Raw genomic sequence first — 16,069 nt, 5'->3', positions numbered from 1 at the left:
ACAATGAGGCTCGTATGAACAGGATAGGATAGGTGGGCGAGCTCCCCTAAGGTTTTGAAAAAAAAAAAACACAAGTGCAATAGGTAGATATGGCATGTTGTAAATACATGGACAGAAGCTTATAGTGGTGTGTGTGCAGGAATGCACAATCGAATGCAGGCAATTAGTAACTTATTGGTATCGTGGATATGTTTCGTTCGCTTGGGCGTTTAAATCATCGTATCGGGCATTTAGACTCTGACTGCTTTGCAATTTGGGTCGTCGTTTGTTGTTGCTTTCTTTGAACGTCGTACATGTGTACAGCCGAGGTGGTGTGTCCCGCCGTACTATTATACGCCCGAGTCGTCTTGAACAATGTGATACTTGTCCTTGAACGCGTTCCATTTGTTGCAAGTTTGATTCAGGTTTTCTGCATTGACAGTGGCGGCGATCTCGCTCTGGCGCTCAATGAGCTGCAGCGCAAAGCCCTCCGAGGTGTGCCATCCAATCTTGAGTCGCATGTTAGTCGTAATTATCATAAAATTGTGCGTTGAATGACTTACGTGACAGTGCAGCAGCCAGACACCTGGGTTATCAGCCTGGTATGCAATGACCAAGTAGCCACCCGCCGGAAGCATGGCGACATCTCGCCTGGGCGGGTTGACAGTGTTGAGTTCTGACCGGTGCGTCCACCTGGAACTTGCCTTCTGCGCAAGAATGAAAAAGTCGTGACCATGGAGGTGAATCGGGTGCGGCTAATTTTGGTCAGCCTCAGTTGGTCAGATTTTTCCAGGCCTTGGGACTCTTACCAGTCCAACGACGGACTCAATAACAAAGTAGACCCATTGGTCAACCTCGTTCAAATGGACAACCTGCTGGCTCTTTTCATATGCGGTGGATCCATCGATAACTTGCTGGAGGGCTACTTCAGGTTCAATAATGCTTCCATGGAAATATCTTAAACTGCTAAACTTACTCGGCTCATCCCAGTCCGTCTGGAAAGGACTCCCATTGATAGTCCAACGAAAAATGCCCGACGAAGTGTCGATCCCAAAGTTGAAAACATCTTGAACTCCGGACTGGTCAACATCAAGCTCAACATAAGGCACCAGGTCCGATTCATCATCGCAATCGTCCTTGCTAACGCTAGTGGTGCTCTTGGGTGTCTTGACATCAACACTGTCATAATTGAAGATGCCCTTGATGTTGAGAGTTTGGACATTGGCAGCACTGCAGGCCGTCTGAGGCACCGACCGGAGCCAGTAGTTCCCAGGCTTTTGATTGGCGGTCACGATAACGTCGTACCGCTGGCCCATGCCCACGTTGATCGAGTCTGTAACGTATGGCTTGATTGCCACGAGGTCCGCGCCAATGACTGTCAGTTTGTGGCCATCAATAGAGAATCTGAACATGGTGTTCATGGCGCCGTTGATGAGGCGAATTCTGTAAGACTTCCCAGCAGTAACCGAGGTCTGGTATCTTTTACCACCCTTTCTGTAGACGTTGGTGCCATTGATGAGACCATTGTCAGCTGCCGGGGGTCCGCCCTGGGAAGCCTGTGGCCACAGAGCGTCGACTGTCTGATGGTACCAGTCGTTCAAGAATAAGACGCCCCTATCTTCATCGTAAGAGGATGTAGCTGGTCCTCGGATAACCACACCACCAAACACGCCGTTCCTGCACCCCTGTTAGATTACAATGATCGTTTGCTTGCAAGAGCAAAAAAAATATCGAGGCACTGACCAGGCCTGAAGGCTAAAGTGCGAGTGGTACCATGTTGTGCCATATTGAGTGGCTCTCCAAGTATCTTGAGACGTTAAGTTAGTAGAGAACAAGGCAGCCATGACATTGTACAATGATGAATCGCCGTGAGATAACGCCAGATGCGTGCCCCGTGATGAATCAAATCACTGAGGTTTATGATCTAGAAGCTTGCTGGCAGGACCCGCTTACATGTGCTTGATTCACCCGGAGCAGTTGGGCACTGAGTGATGGAAGCAACGCCATCGTCTTGAGATGTATTGCTTGAATGAAATGTCAGCATGTGAAAATTCGAAATGTCCACTGTGGTCATCATGGAGAGATGGTTTGTTGCTCACTTTTGTCGTACACCGTGAAAGTGTATACTCGTTCCATTGGTTATAAGGTTGTTTGTGACGTGAAGGACTATAAATTGATTAGGCCAAGGCCTGTATAGTAGGCAGACTGGTGAAAAAACTTGCCAATTGTATCTCCCCAATCAGCGTAGATGGTAGGTCCAGGGACTGACCCATTTATGGTCATGACCAATCGTTGTACGCCATCTGGTGCGGCATAGTGTTGAGAAACATTAAACCAATATTCCCGGATGACACCAGTATTTGGTCCTTCCTTATACCAGTCCGTGGAGAGGGACCAGTCGCCCCAGCATTGTGGTGAGTTTTTCGAGTCAAATTCGCACTGATGGCTATCTTGTGACCGACTGGCAACGTCGTGCTGTGGAGCCGCGAGTACGGCGGCTGTGAAAAGAGCAAATGAATTAGTCAAAACCGTAGCGAAACGCATTTTGCCTTCTCCCCCTTTGAGTGGGCGATGAACAATGAATAAACAAATGATGGACCACAGAGCCGCTTATCAGGAGAGTCGAGGAAATATAGCGACAGTATCATGAGTTATATACATACCTAGAGAACTTTGCCATGTATCATCACACCTTATCCGCGTAGGCTGCACGGACCAAACTCAGCAAGCGAAGAAAAATCATCGAGCGCCGCAAGAAAATGCAGCAGTGAACCAAGACTGATTAGAATTGTTGGGTGACATATGCACTGAACCTGAGTAGTGCCAAGGGGCAAGTGAAAACTACATGGTACGACGTCCTAGCCACGTGTGGTGCCATTCGAGCGGCAGGTTTGGTCGGGGAGGTCGGAGGCCAGTACGAATTTCGCCTCCCAGATTTCTTTTGAGAGGTTGCTGCTGCTGCTGCTGCTGTTACTCTTACTGTTGGTGAGACTCCAGGGCAACGTTTCCAACTATAATTCGTATCCAGCCATGCATTTGATTGCTGATCAAGACCCAATAGTGCACATTTGCGCAAATGCTTGCGTGCTCGTACGCCGCTGTCAGAGCAACATGGGAGAACCAATTGGGCACATTTTGTATTCTTGTTCTTACCGGCCTTGACCATGCACCTTATCAAAAGTGTCTCAGCTGAGCCTCCAATCGATGCGAGATCGCCATGATAGGCACCATCCCTATCTTGAGGCTTCGGCTTCGATTACGTGGCAGGGTCCTCGTCTGCCCGTTGATCTTTCCAGAGTATGTATTGTTCACCATTCTCTAGATGTGTTGGCAGTCCCGGCGGAAACAGTCATTCGTGGGTTCGATGCCACATATAAGTCGCCTCGGAATGAAGCAAGCCTCTTCCGAGGAGGGAAGTGAGTCGCCATATCGACCGAAGAAAAACCACCATTTGCACAAGATAGGGGCTCATAGATTTTGTCTGTGATGACTTTGTGGCGTGGGTGTAGCGACGAGCATCGGGAGGGTGAAGATCCGACCTCACCCGCCCTTTCTGTCGATTCTCTGCAGGACAAGTTTCCTTAGCACAACAGTCAAAGCGTCGACCAGGTCAGTCTGGAAGCACCAAGAGACAGCCGCCGCAGCACTGAGCAGCAAAAGAGGGCGGCGGCAACACAGGGCAAGACACGGCCGTTACAGCAGCAGTGGGTAGAATGTGGTGAGCAAGGTTACGGTCCTCTGGTAACGACCCGCGTCCGAAAGTCTAATTGACTTTTTTTTTCTCCCCCTTTGATATGGGGGATCTACCGCTAAGCAGTTCGGGGCCCAGTTCCCCGACTGTCCCTGCCGTCGCCACTTGCTTTAAACCGAGGACGATTTCTTTTGGATCTGTGTTGGCTCTTTCTTTACTCTCGCGATCTCTCGCGTCCTTGTCACATCTGCAGTATTTCTTATTTGTTTCAAAGTTTTCACAATGCTTCATTTTTTCGCTTATTATTATTGTCATTTCGTGAAACTTCGATGCATACTCAGTATGAATTCAACATTAAATCTGAAGCAGTAAATAATCTGGCTGCTGCGGGAGCAGCGGATGTGCAAGGTAACTTTTTCGTCTTGGCAGCTTGCTTGGCAGCAGCTTCACAGTGGAAGACAAACAGAATATAAGAAGAACGCTTTGACCAGTTTGTCTTGCAGGTTCTGGCTCTGTCCTTGCATCTGTTGATGGTTAAGAATATTCCAAGAATAATCCAGGGCTGGGGCGTGGAACACGAACATTGCTGCTTCCACTGTCTCCCATACACCACACACACACACCTACACACTCTCTCTCTCACTGTCTCTCTTCCTTCCACCCCAGCCCTAGACCCATACTTTATCATTATCGAAAACAAAAAGTACATTTACACCTATTTCAGCCACATTTTCCCACGCCCCAGTTTTCTAAGCTACCCGAAACTCTCTTTATTTTAGATCGTTACACTGAGCATGCGTCCATCTGCCCATCTTTCGTGCCCCTGGATATATGGCATGATTGGGGGTTCAGCGAGTCAGGAGAAATTCGAAATCTATGATCCAAGTCTAACTTGGCTCGTCAGCCTCTCTCTCCTTCTCTTACATACCAGCGAGTATCGCCACAGACGCAATTGACAGTTGTTCTCATGTACGCAGAGTTGAGAAAATTCTTCTTGAATGAGCACGAGATCTTGTTTTGCACCTCCGCGCATCCCGTTAAAGCTTTTGAGAAAAGTCCAAAGCTTTTTGAGGATTAGAAGTGGCCAGAACTTGCTGGCTGGATGAAAGACAAATGCACCTGGCGGAGGGGCCGAGAAGAGCCAAACGGTCAGCGTTGAGGATTGGATATTGCTTCCTGGTGCCCCTACGGATTCTACGCATTGCATTTGTCCTAGCTGCCTATGCTTGCAGTTGGATGCAAACTCGCCAAAGCAGAACCAACCTCGGCCTGCGTTGCGCCGCAGCATGTGCAACTTATTTATCAGCTCAATTTTTTTTTTTTTTTTGGACGCAACTCAGGTAACTTGTCAAAACAGAAACACTCTTTCCTTGCCGTGTCCTGCATCAGCTGAACAAGAGCAATATTGTGATATTTGCCAATTTAGTCTGAGACTGCCGATCTTGCTTGGAGACTCTACGAGTTTTTATGCTTCTTGATACGTTGGACCTCTCATCCTTCTTCCACGTTATATCCTTATTCCAATTCGTGCTCGACTTTGCTCGGGCATTTCAAGAGAATATGGGATAGTACTTGTTGTATTCATGGTTCCTGGGTCAGATAATCCCGACGCTGCAGAATCAGGTCGACATGAAGCGTTATTCCACCGCTTCAGAACAGGGAGCGCAGTAATATGCGATCGTGCGAGCAGGAGGCCACGCAGAGACAGTTATAAGCACAGCCTCAAGGCACAGGTTCAATGCCCGAATTCGGCATCATGTATGTGTGCAGCTTCGCATAACCACACTCTGCTTGGCAGTACGTTGTATGCGATGCGACCATAAAAAATTCGTCTATGCATATACTCTCCTTTCTGGCTGGATATTTATCGTGATTGGCCAAACCCCATAACAACCACGCATTTTTGGAATCCGGGGAATTAGACATGCTTGCTTTTTGCCACGACAAACTCATTTGATTTTTTTCTCTTTCTTATTTTCAAGATTTTTCATAGCGAAGCGATTCTCGTCGTACTCCAATACTTGTCGCTCTCCTCCATGACAATTTTGCCCTCTGCCTCCAATGGTCCAATTACCTCTACATCTTTCTGTGGGCAACCCTTTAGGAAATCCTTGGTGTGCCAGTCCACTAGGATGATAAGGTGAGCAACCAGCAACATTGGGTGAAGGGAAATGGGTTACTCACTCGTAAAATTCTCCTTGTTTCCTGGACCGGTCAACTCGTATAGCTGATCATTGGTACCGGCAAAGATGATGCGGCCAATATGAGCCCACTAATATTACAGGCATTAGCAATCGTATATATTTCCCACTAGACTATGCAACCGTAAACATACGTAAATTGTAGCTGTGCACATGCCACAGGGCTCCCAGGTGCTGACGAGGGTGCACTGCCAGAGAAACTCCTTGGTATAGTGGGTATAGGCGAGGCGGGCAAGAGAGCTCTCGGCATGATTGACCTGGTCGATACTCTGGTGGGTCAAGAGGACCGTTTCATTGTCCGGGCCGAGCAGGACGGCGGCAAAGGGACGCTTGCCAAATGTCACGGCCCGTCTCTGGACCACCAGCGCCGCTTCCACGCCGGCCGCGATCTGTGCCGGGGTGATGGGCTTCCGCTCCGGGAAGAGGTGCGGCAGTAGAGCTGCTGCGCTGCCGGGGGTGGGTGCTGCTGCTGCCATTTCCAAGTAAGTAGGTATGTAGGTAATATTGGCAAGAAATCTCCTCTGTGCTCGCCGTTTTACTTGGTGTAGCGTGAAAATTTTAATTTGAAGAGAAAACTATCTTTCATGTAGATTGATGATTGTCAATGTCACGAACAACTGTCCCTTCATATACATGGTCTTGATGTGGCCTATCGGTAGCTTGTTCCGCCGGTCTAGGAGCCCGGCGAACGCCTTCGATAAGGACCCGTCACCCCACAAACCGGGTGAGCCCCGAAATCGCGAACCGGATACATGCAGGTAAGGAAGTCGGGTCATGATGGCTCTGGTTTTCAAACACAATGCAAAGCGGCATCTAGTATTCCATATTGGATAATAGTAGTCAGTATGGTTTCGCAATTGGACTATATTTGTATTCATACCGGTCAATTCCTGGGGGCACTTTGGGGGATGCACGCCACTACCTAGGTAGCTCTCATAGGCGTCTTATTACGCTTCTGTCCCACCCACACGAGCTTATTACTGAATAACAGACCGAGCGAGTATGGAGCCCACCCCTCTAATCTGCACGATTGCAAACACACTACTTATTCCAAGAAAATTTACAAATTTCCAAATCGGGCCGGTTGGCGAAATGGTATCGCGTCAGATTTCGGCTAGAGAACAATCTCTTGTAAACCGTCATCCTACCTCTGAAGATTGTGGGTTCGAATCCCATATCGGTCGACTTTTTTCTTTTGTTTGGTTACGATACTCTCCAGTTCTTTTTTTATGCGTTGTCTGTCTGTCTGTCTGTCGTACCTGCTTTTTACTTTGACATATTGTTTTCAGATTGTGTTTTTTGTGCTTCTCTGGAATACTTCTTCTACTTATGTATAATGACCTATTTCGTATACTCACATCACTTGCCATGCATCATGGCCTTAAGCGCCTGAGACATCAAGAATAGTGAGCTGCTCCCACCACGATGTATTTTCGTACACGTCGGAGTGCCTCTATATGTTCAAATTTAATAAAGTAAAATCGAAATTGGAATGGTACGAGGTTAACTGAAATCATGCGCAGCGAGTTAGATGTCTGGACATGCCTTTTTCATGAATCCCAAGGCTTTCCGCCTCCTTCTAGAGCAGAAGACTGTCACTTGAGTTACTTTTATTCTTGTTTCATCTTTCTTTTCTTTCAATTCTCTTTCGTGAACAGAGTGATGAGCTTGGATTTGGATGAACTAACAGATGTTTACGATTCCATTGAACAAGAATATTGCAGCTTACTTATAGTTAAATTCTTCATTCTTCAAATTCATGGACTGGATTTCATCCATAAAGGAATGCTGTTGGCCCAATCGATCCCCTTTTCTTGACTTTGGTCAATAATACATGATCCCGCAGTCAACCCCCTACTCAAATTAGATCGAATGCCAATGGGACAACATTCGAGCCTTAGAATTGAGCCGTCATTTTATTCATTCAACTAGACCTGATTGCCATTTTCGTGCTCTTTGTACCAAAGTTATGATAGCATGAACTCCCCACTGACACCTTCGAATTCAGTTAAAGAACCAGACAAACTCTTGGCGTCACCAAAATATCGAAGTCTATATGTGCCAGGTTCTGCCCACTCTTCCGTTTCCCAGGTCACGGTAACCTCGCTTGTCGCGAGCAACTCGCTCGTCCGACGCCATCGAAATACGAGGTGCCAATTGCTGTCGTCGCGAACAGTCTGCCACTTTTGCTTCATCGATCCCTCCGTTTCAATGAGTTTCTCCACGACCGCGTAGCTCCGTTCCAATCTGAGATTGTTGCGCGGGTTGGCGCCAACAAAAACAGCCGACACAGAAGACCCCCGGTGAATGTCAGTGTCATCCACATCAGTGATTACGTCTCCAAACTTCTTGAACAATGGCGGCCTGTCATACACCACACCGGGAATGAAATTGAGACTTCGGTTGCTGTTGTCAGGAGGACTTGGTCCTGGCGACGGTAGCCTAGTGGATGATGCGCTGATGTATGGAACAAGGGACAGAGTCACGTTGATGTAAGCTGCAAGGGTGTGCGGCCCATACAGCGTACTGGCACCTTCATACCGTTGTATCCTGATTTCATGTTAGTCACTGATAAGTATGCTAATGATTTCTGATACTCACTCGTATTCTTCCTCGGTCGTAATGTAGTGAGTATAGCTATTGGCAGGTCCTCCGAGAACAACGACGGGTGGTGTAGTTGAGCCTGACATTGACACAACCTTATCACCAACCGCTTCCTTCCAGCGTCGGCCAGCCATGGTTGTTGCTTCACCAGGACTGACGACAATGACCAGCTGTCCCACACGAAAGACTTGTACATCGACAACATTCGGTGTCCACAGGTAAGGTGAAGTCATCTCGCCGACGTCCAGTAGAATTGGTTTGGATCCATGACAAATCTTTTGCTCTTTGGTCGGTGCTTTGAGTAACCCAGACACAACTTTCCACACAGGTGAGGTGGTATTGGGGCCACCATCATGTTGCGTAAAGTCAAATGCCCCAGGACCGTCCGACGTTCCAGCGGCGAAAGAATAGCCCAACGCTGCCGGGCATGTCTCGACCTCAGTGCCATTCGGCAGCTGGAAATGGAAATTGGACATGTTGTGAAATCTGTGAAATGTTTTTACCCAAGATCCATGGATGGGTGACAACTTTTCAGATTCATCGTACAACTTCCGTGCTGATTCGAACTGGCGCCTGCCAATCTCGTAGCATGAAGAAGTTCCTTCGTCGTTTGCCCGAAAGAAGGGCCCCCGGGCATGGCATTTCTGGGTCTTTCCATCACTACAGGTGCTATTCTCAAAACTGCACATTTGACCAGTCCCGTCTTCGCACCACGCACCCAAGACATTTGGACTGGTATCGCCCACGCTTGCCTGTGAAAACCCGGCTACAAAGTTCTCTGCAGCGTTATGACCGGCCTTTACACTCTGCTCGAAAAGGGATGCAGCCACACCCTTGTTGTCTCCAGTGATTAAAGTATTGTTGCCAAGCATGGAGGTGCCATGGGTGGGAAACCATGTGAGTACACCGATATCCTTGCCATCGGATGCACGGGTAAACTTGAGTAGAGTCAAATCCTTCTCCACGGATCCGTCATCTGCACTACTGATATTATAGCGTTGTCGTTCCTCTGCTGGGTTATTGAGGTACGAAAACAGGCTGCGATTGATATTGGCGCCAAACACCTTGGTCGAGCCGACACTCAGATGGCCACGATCGAGACTCTCGTGTGCACGGCGGATTGACAAAATGGCACCGTCAACAATGGCACGATAGCTCTGCTTGTCAAAGCCTTTGCTTGTTATCTGAGGAAGGAGATAGTTCAGCCATGCGCCGGGTCCAGAGTGGGAATGTGTCCCCGTGACGGCCAAGTTGTGATGGCCATAGTCGGCGTACTCGGCTCCCAGTCCCTGTAGCCCCGACAATATACCGTAACGAACAGCCGTATCACCGGATTGTGTATCCAGGACGAGATAGACAAAGCGGTCAGCCGGCCGTCCCGGATCGGCAACTATAAAAGCTCGGGAATAAAGGCGCTGCCGAAGGCCTGTGCCTAGTTGATTCGGGTCGGCATACCCCATCATGTTGATTTCGACACATGGACCAGTGATATCCGCCTTTCCCACACCCAGAAGGTATCGGCCTGCCTCATCCAGATGACCCTCTAATGGGTGTTGCGCAGCTTCAGCATTGGCGGTTGAGGTATGGCCGTATATCCCACTCCAAATGTTTAACCTGTGGCTCAGGCCAGTCGGGAGCAAAATAGCGAATAACAAGAGTGGCACGAGAATGATCATAACCACCCATAAAAACACCCTCCTCGTTGGCTCTCGAGCAGGCTCCGCCGAACCCCATTGTTGCTGATACCAGACACCACGAACATAGTCCTTGACTCTATGGGAGGGGCCAGCCTTCTCAGAACGTATAGTAGGACGCATGGTTACAGGCGAATCTGTAAAAGACGAGAAAGGGAGATATGAAAATACAGGAAACAGTACAAAGTCCGAAGTTGCAATGGCCCGGCCTTGGCATACAGTGGATCATGCAGGACAATCGATACAGCCACTCCGTACAAAGGTTAGGTGAATCAAAACAATGGTCGGACAAATGTCAATAAGTCCACCGTGACCCAAATCATGAGGTGCCGGAGGTTCATAGGCCGAGAATTGATACAGAAGTGTATATGCAAGAAGAATAAGAAGCTTGGTCATTAATCCTCACGCCTAAAGGAAAGGAATCTAGTGTTTGGATGTATCAGAGGAGCTGTAGGAAGAGCTACTTGGAGCTCGGCAGTGGCAACCCCCAAGTGAGCAATGTTGTGGTGGTTGTTTGTCAGCCTCGATCAGCGGCGGAGGATTCAGCGCCTCCGGCGTTCCGTCATAGGCCATAACACCCCGGCGGTGATCCGCCATTAGCGGTCATAGGCGCCTGTGCTGGAGCTGGGTAGACGCCAACTGCGCGCCAGCTGAGCTGCTGCTTGATAACTGATAAGCCTAGGAAATTCATCGCGCCTACCGAGCACATGTGTATGGGCACAGTACATACAACACCATAATTACCGATCGAAGCCTTTGCGACAACCAGCATTCTGTGCTTTTCGACTCACTGTGCGCACAGAATACCACGAAGCAACCATTGTCAGACAACAGGATCGCACCTAGACGGCTTCCGACGAGGCCAATTGAGCTTCGCCAGAAATATATAACCCTACAAGATGTCGACCAGATCAGCAGTACACGAATCCCTCCCATGTAAGCTTCCATGCGCAAGAAACTCTCTATTTCTTTACAGTTCTGTATGTACATCATCTAACACTCAAGTAAAGACATAGATACAGAGCCTACCCCAGATCAGCGCGCCGCCGCCGAAGCACTGATTGCCGCCGAGCTCCAAAATTCCGAAGCCGACACCTCGTCCGCTTCACTCCCGCCGCTGCGCGAGCCCAACTTTTCGCCGCTTATAGCACAAGAGCTAGAGCGCGTCGCGGCCAAGAAACCTCTCGAGGCCATTGACTTGAAGCGGTACGAGGAGCAGGAGGAACCGTCGGCGGCGGCATCGGCAGACGAACGGCAGGCGGCTCTGGCACAGGCGTACACGGCCAACACGTACCTGACCTCGCGGCACACGCATCTCTCGCTGCTCGACAGCTTTGGAAAGAACGCATGGCTGGTCGGCAACTGGCAGACAGAGGCCGAGCTCGCAGCCTTGGAGCGCGAGCTGGCCGACACCAAGCGGGATATTGAGCTTGTCAACAATGCGCGGCGGCGGGCACAGCAGGACATCGCTGGTGAGCTCAAGGGCCTCGAAGAGACGTGGAAGACGGGTGTTGGTCGGGTCCTGGAGACCGAGATTGCCGTCGAGTCGCTGAGGCAACAAGTGCTCGAACGGAGGAGAGCAGGTGTCGCGGCAGAGTGATGCAGGGAATCGAGAGCGGTTCAGTGTGAATGAACGACACATTTCAACATTCGAGCGAGGAGATACTCGGTTGAAACGACATCAACCCAACTCGACGACACTATAAATGGCCAAGCGGAAATGGGCGGTCATAGATTGCTGCCCTGGTGAAGAATCAGCTCCCGCCTCCAACTTCACCTCGTGAATAATGCCATATATTTGGGCAAATATTTGTTCCGGCAGCAGTCAGCCGTGTACATCAGTACAGAGCAGGTATGAAGCACAAGAATGCAAAGGGCCGGACAGAATTTCAGAGCAACCCGCGACTGGGTAGACATTGGTCAAAGAAGAGTGATACATAATGTTGCATATACAGGAGACCGTTGGGAGGAAGATGAGCGGGTCGCTCCATTGTAGTACAGCCTTCCAACAAGCAGGCGACTCTTGTGATCAGGGATGAGGACGACAGAACAATAATAGAACATAAAAGTCATCTCGCTCATTCGAAATACATTCGAAGGCACCTGCTCTTGGAACTACGTTCCGCTCTCCTAGAACGCATTACTTGGGGGCCAGGGAATACTGGCCAGACAAGTCGAGTACGTGATAAGACTGATGCTTCATATACTTATAAGAGTCCAGAATTCTCAGCAGAGAAAAGATTGTATTCATGGCTTGCCATAGGACCACCACGAGCAAGACATCCACCAAACGCAGAGTTACTATCAATGTGTCCGGTTGCGCTTGATCTCATGGATGATGGTATTTCCATTCGAGTAAGAGCATGACTGATCGTCCTGCTCTGTCCTATGAATCTTGGTTACGTCGCGCCCACATCAAATACTTCAAGAGTCCCGAGGGTCTAAACAGACTTTTATCGTGACCAAGAGACCCATGAACCATGGCGACTGAGGCCATGACAGGGTGATGGTTTCAATGACTACGTAGCAGCAGTCAACGTCAACACTGCCATTTGTTCCTCAGGAAGTGGCGGATATTAGCATGGAACCACCATTTTCAAGCCTAGCTATGCATCTTGCTTTGGGGGGTGGGGGGGAATTCAAAAAATAGCAAGAGTCTCTTTCCACGTCTGCATGTTCCTGAAGATCATACAGTGTAGTCCCACAGTGCCAAGAGGATGATATGGTTCACGAAGAAACGCCACCTAAAGCAATGTCAACGTTCCACAAACAAGTCAGAATTACTTGTTTTATAATTTCATCAATAAATATATTTACATTTCAGAGTTAAGGAAGTTGTAATTGCTCCCTTGCCGATCCAACCTGAGATTGACTTAGGATACGAATTGCGCCACGGAATAGAATTTGGCTCATTCAGTTCATCAACATGTTTCGAGGAGATCAGCTTCTAATATACTATTGCACAAAAGGATCACCAAGCTAGATTCCCTTCCATTGGAAAATAGAAGATGAACTGACAAGCTCTCAAGAGTGGCCATATTAGAAACTGCCCCCTTTTTCCGCATGTGGCTGAAGGATGATCGGTCAAGGCTTGAAAGTGACCGCCACTGTATTAGGTCTATTTGGATTATAAAACATATCTTTGGTGCATTATATACATGAAGTGAAGAACGATCAAGTTCATACAAGGTCCCTTGCTCATGATGGCATAGGTGGTGAGCCTGCTCCACTTGTGTGAATCTATCACGCTGACTCGTGACGAAATCACCTCTAGCCTTTACGATGCTCGATTAGGCCAAGGACAGAGCGCTCATGTGGATCGTGAAAAGCTCAGCACATCATAAAGCTCGGGAGGGAAGGTGAATAGATAAACAAACCAATAATTTGCAAGTCGCATGAAAGTATCTGTCTTGTACCATGGAACGAGGGTAATACCATAAACGCCATTCTTAAACCAACAGAAATCGAGTTCCCCAATCCGTCCGTGAAAAGGACTCTCGTTTTGTGAGAAAAAAGAAAAAGTCCATAAAGTGTAGGCGCCGTGTTCATCAACCCATGCTTGATATAAGGATACCAACACTACCCTCAAGGTGTTTCCTAACCAGGTGTTAATCATGATAATTCCGTAGAGCCACATTTGGCTTAAGAGTGAAGAGGATCTACATCCTCGACACCTGATTTCACATACTCAGTCCTCCTCATTATACCTTCCACGGGACCGAGCAGTCTGGCAAAAGCACTCTTTCCAAGGGTTGATACCTTCACTTCGGTAGCACTCACGACACTTGCAGCTCGTGGCGCGTCGTTAAGCAACGCCAGTTCGCCAAAGAAATCGCCCTTGTTGTAGTGTTTCACCAGCTGTCGTCCCTCATCCTCCTCCAGAAATGCGTCACACTGACCGGCCTCAAGAAGGAAAAAAGATGTGCCAACATCACCTTGTCGGATGATGGTGGTTCCAGGTGGGAACTTTTGTGTCTCAAGAGCATCGGCAATCTTGGAGCGTTCGTAGGGCGTGAGACTGGAGAGCAAAGGCACCTCCTCGAGGAAGTTCTCGTACATTCGTCTGCGTGCAAAGGTTGACTCCATGAGGATACGGCGAAACGTTACACGGTCTAGAGCCCAGAGTGTACATCCGGGTTCTGCGGAAATAACGGTGGCAGCTCGGGGGGCGTTGTACATCAGAGCCAACTCGCCGAAGGAGCCGCCAGCCTTGATGGTCGAGACCAACTCACCGAGACCGTCAGGTCCGGGGGCACCGTTGCGGTTGATGTAAACATCAAACGTTCCCTTCTCGACCACGTAAAAGTAGTCTCCCGAATCGCCTTGAGTGATGATCTGAGAAAGTTTTGGTCAGCAAGGAGCATCAATGCCAGGAGGGTATTTCAGACGTACCTTGATATCCTTAGCGGGAATTGACTTTTCAGCCAAGGCTCCCAGAATAAGGGCACTCTGCTCATCATCCAAGTGACTGAACAAGAAGTTTCCTCCGATTGCCTTCTTCAGTCGAGCGAGCTGGTCCTGAGTCTTGGGTATTTGCGGAGGCGACCAGTTGTCATTACCATCACCCGCAGGCTTGAGCGACTCGGCAGACACTGACGTACGGCGGCCAAAGTTGTACAGCGGCGGGTATGAGTCCGGGTTGGGAGGACCACGTAGGGACGATGGGGGTCCGTCGGTAGGGCCATCACCTCCAAAAACGCCCCGGAAGGGACTTGCTGCGCGGTTGGAGAAGCCACTTGTGAAGGACGGAGAAGTAGGAGAAGTGATTGTATCGGTCTCGTCCTCCTCGACGACGTTCAAGAGAGGACCGGCGGGCGGTGCCTCGTTCTTCTTTCCATCGGCCCCGAAGGGATTCGAGTTCGCCGCAAACGGACTGCTGAATGTTGACGACATGATGCCCGGGAAGGACGTCTGAGAAGCACTAAAACTGTTGTGTGTTCGTTCGTTTTCGAGCCGCCGTAAAAAGTAGTTTGCGCAGAACTGGAGTATGTCGACGGGGTTCTTTGAGACTATCTCCTCCTCGAGAGCCTGTCTTTCATACCTGTAAGTACACGGAAGATACATGTTGGGCAAGCAAAAGAATGAATGAATCGGATTGGGTATAATAAAACGAGTGTAGAATCCGGATCTGGTGCCTGTATCCAAGGGAGAAGGGAGAGAGAGAGGAGCCTCGGATCTTCAAGACGACCAGAAAGCTGGGAGATATATGTTCAAGAGCATGAAAAGGGAGCAGCAGATCCAACGGGTAGGGCTTAGAAAACTTCACGTTACTAACGTATTATTTGCTTTGCGCAAGGCAAGGGTCGTGGTAAGGGGTGCCAAGCTGGCGGGAGGTCTTTTAATGACCCCGAAATTGGATCGTGACTAGTTTTGCGCAAGCTCCAGCGACCAACTTTGCGAACGAGCCATGTGACGGGAAGACGCGCTAGAAGATTGTCCGTGGGAAAGGACCTTTCTCTGAACAATGCTGCTGCGTCAAAGAGGTGGGAACGCAGGACATGAATCAAAGGGGGTCAATGAATGACGGCACTGGGTGGAGTTGAGCAATCACCGTGGGTGGCCCGAGCAGGACAAAGGGAAGAAGAAGGCTTCCAGAAGGGTGTAGAACAAGAGTGCCCAGAGTGTATGGTTCCCCAATGGGTAGAGGCACGGATTGACAGCAGATCGGTAATGTAGGTCGTCAAGGAACCGACGAACATGGCAAGATGGAAAAGATGAATGGTTCCCAGGGAGGTCTTGGTGCAGGAGGAAAGCGGCAGATACCCTAGTACAAAGATGAAAGGATGCGTCACTTACTCCGCAAATAGCCAATTTCTGGAAGAAGCAGGGGACCGTGAGTGGTGAGAGGCGATGCTGACGGCGCAGGTCTACCTATCGTGCTGAGGACTCAAAGTCGTGGA

General features: G+C 49.2%; 5 protein-coding genes across 5 annotated transcripts; 1 reads left to right on the top strand and 4 right to left on the bottom strand.

Annotated features, from left to right (window-relative positions):
• Positions 1–329: 329 nt before the first annotated feature.
• On the bottom strand, positions 330–2,523 carry PFICI_07118 (uncharacterized protein; the record flags this gene model as incomplete). Its single annotated transcript, XM_007835699.1, has 8 exons — positions 330–488; positions 543–734; positions 789–901; positions 956–1,656; positions 1,723–1,786; positions 1,933–2,003; positions 2,079–2,168; positions 2,198–2,523. 8 exons carry the CDS (start codon positions 2,521–2,523, stop codon positions 330–332), a joined length of 1,716 nt encoding a protein of 571 aa, XP_007833890.1.
• A 3,134-nt stretch (positions 2,524–5,657) lies between these two features.
• PFICI_07117 (uncharacterized protein) lies at positions 5,658–6,347 on the bottom strand (the record flags this gene model as incomplete). Its single annotated transcript, XM_007835698.1, has 3 exons — positions 5,658–5,797; positions 5,855–5,942; positions 6,006–6,347. The coding sequence occupies 3 exons, from the start codon at positions 6,345–6,347 to the stop codon at positions 5,658–5,660; spliced, it is 570 nt and encodes a 189-aa protein (XP_007833889.1).
• A 1,491-nt stretch (positions 6,348–7,838) lies between these two features.
• On the bottom strand, positions 7,839–10,292 carry PFICI_07116 (uncharacterized protein; the record flags this gene model as incomplete). Its single annotated transcript, XM_007835697.1, has 2 exons — positions 7,839–8,421; positions 8,473–10,292. The coding sequence occupies 2 exons, from the start codon at positions 10,290–10,292 to the stop codon at positions 7,839–7,841; spliced, it is 2,403 nt and encodes an 800-aa protein (XP_007833888.1).
• A 776-nt stretch (positions 10,293–11,068) lies between these two features.
• On the top strand, positions 11,069–11,769 carry PFICI_07115 (uncharacterized protein; the record flags this gene model as incomplete). Its single annotated transcript, XM_007835696.1, has 2 exons — positions 11,069–11,105; positions 11,180–11,769. The coding sequence occupies 2 exons, from the start codon at positions 11,069–11,071 to the stop codon at positions 11,767–11,769; spliced, it is 627 nt and encodes a 208-aa protein (XP_007833887.1).
• A 2,042-nt stretch (positions 11,770–13,811) lies between these two features.
• PFICI_07114 (cAMP-dependent protein kinase regulatory subunit) lies at positions 13,812–15,233 on the bottom strand (the record flags this gene model as incomplete). Its single annotated transcript, XM_007835695.1, has 2 exons — positions 13,812–14,504; positions 14,562–15,233. The coding sequence occupies 2 exons, from the start codon at positions 15,231–15,233 to the stop codon at positions 13,812–13,814; spliced, it is 1,365 nt and encodes a 454-aa protein (XP_007833886.1).
• Positions 15,234–16,069: the final 836 nt, after the last annotated feature.

Source organism: Pestalotiopsis fici (assembly GCF_000516985.1).
Source record: "Pestalotiopsis fici W106-1 unplaced genomic scaffold PFICI_Scf_4, whole genome shotgun sequence".
NCBI lineage: Eukaryota > Fungi > Ascomycota > Sordariomycetes > Amphisphaeriales > Sporocadaceae > Pestalotiopsis > Pestalotiopsis fici.
Note: the sequence above shows the minus strand (reverse complement) of the source record. Positions and strands in the feature narration are given on the sequence as shown.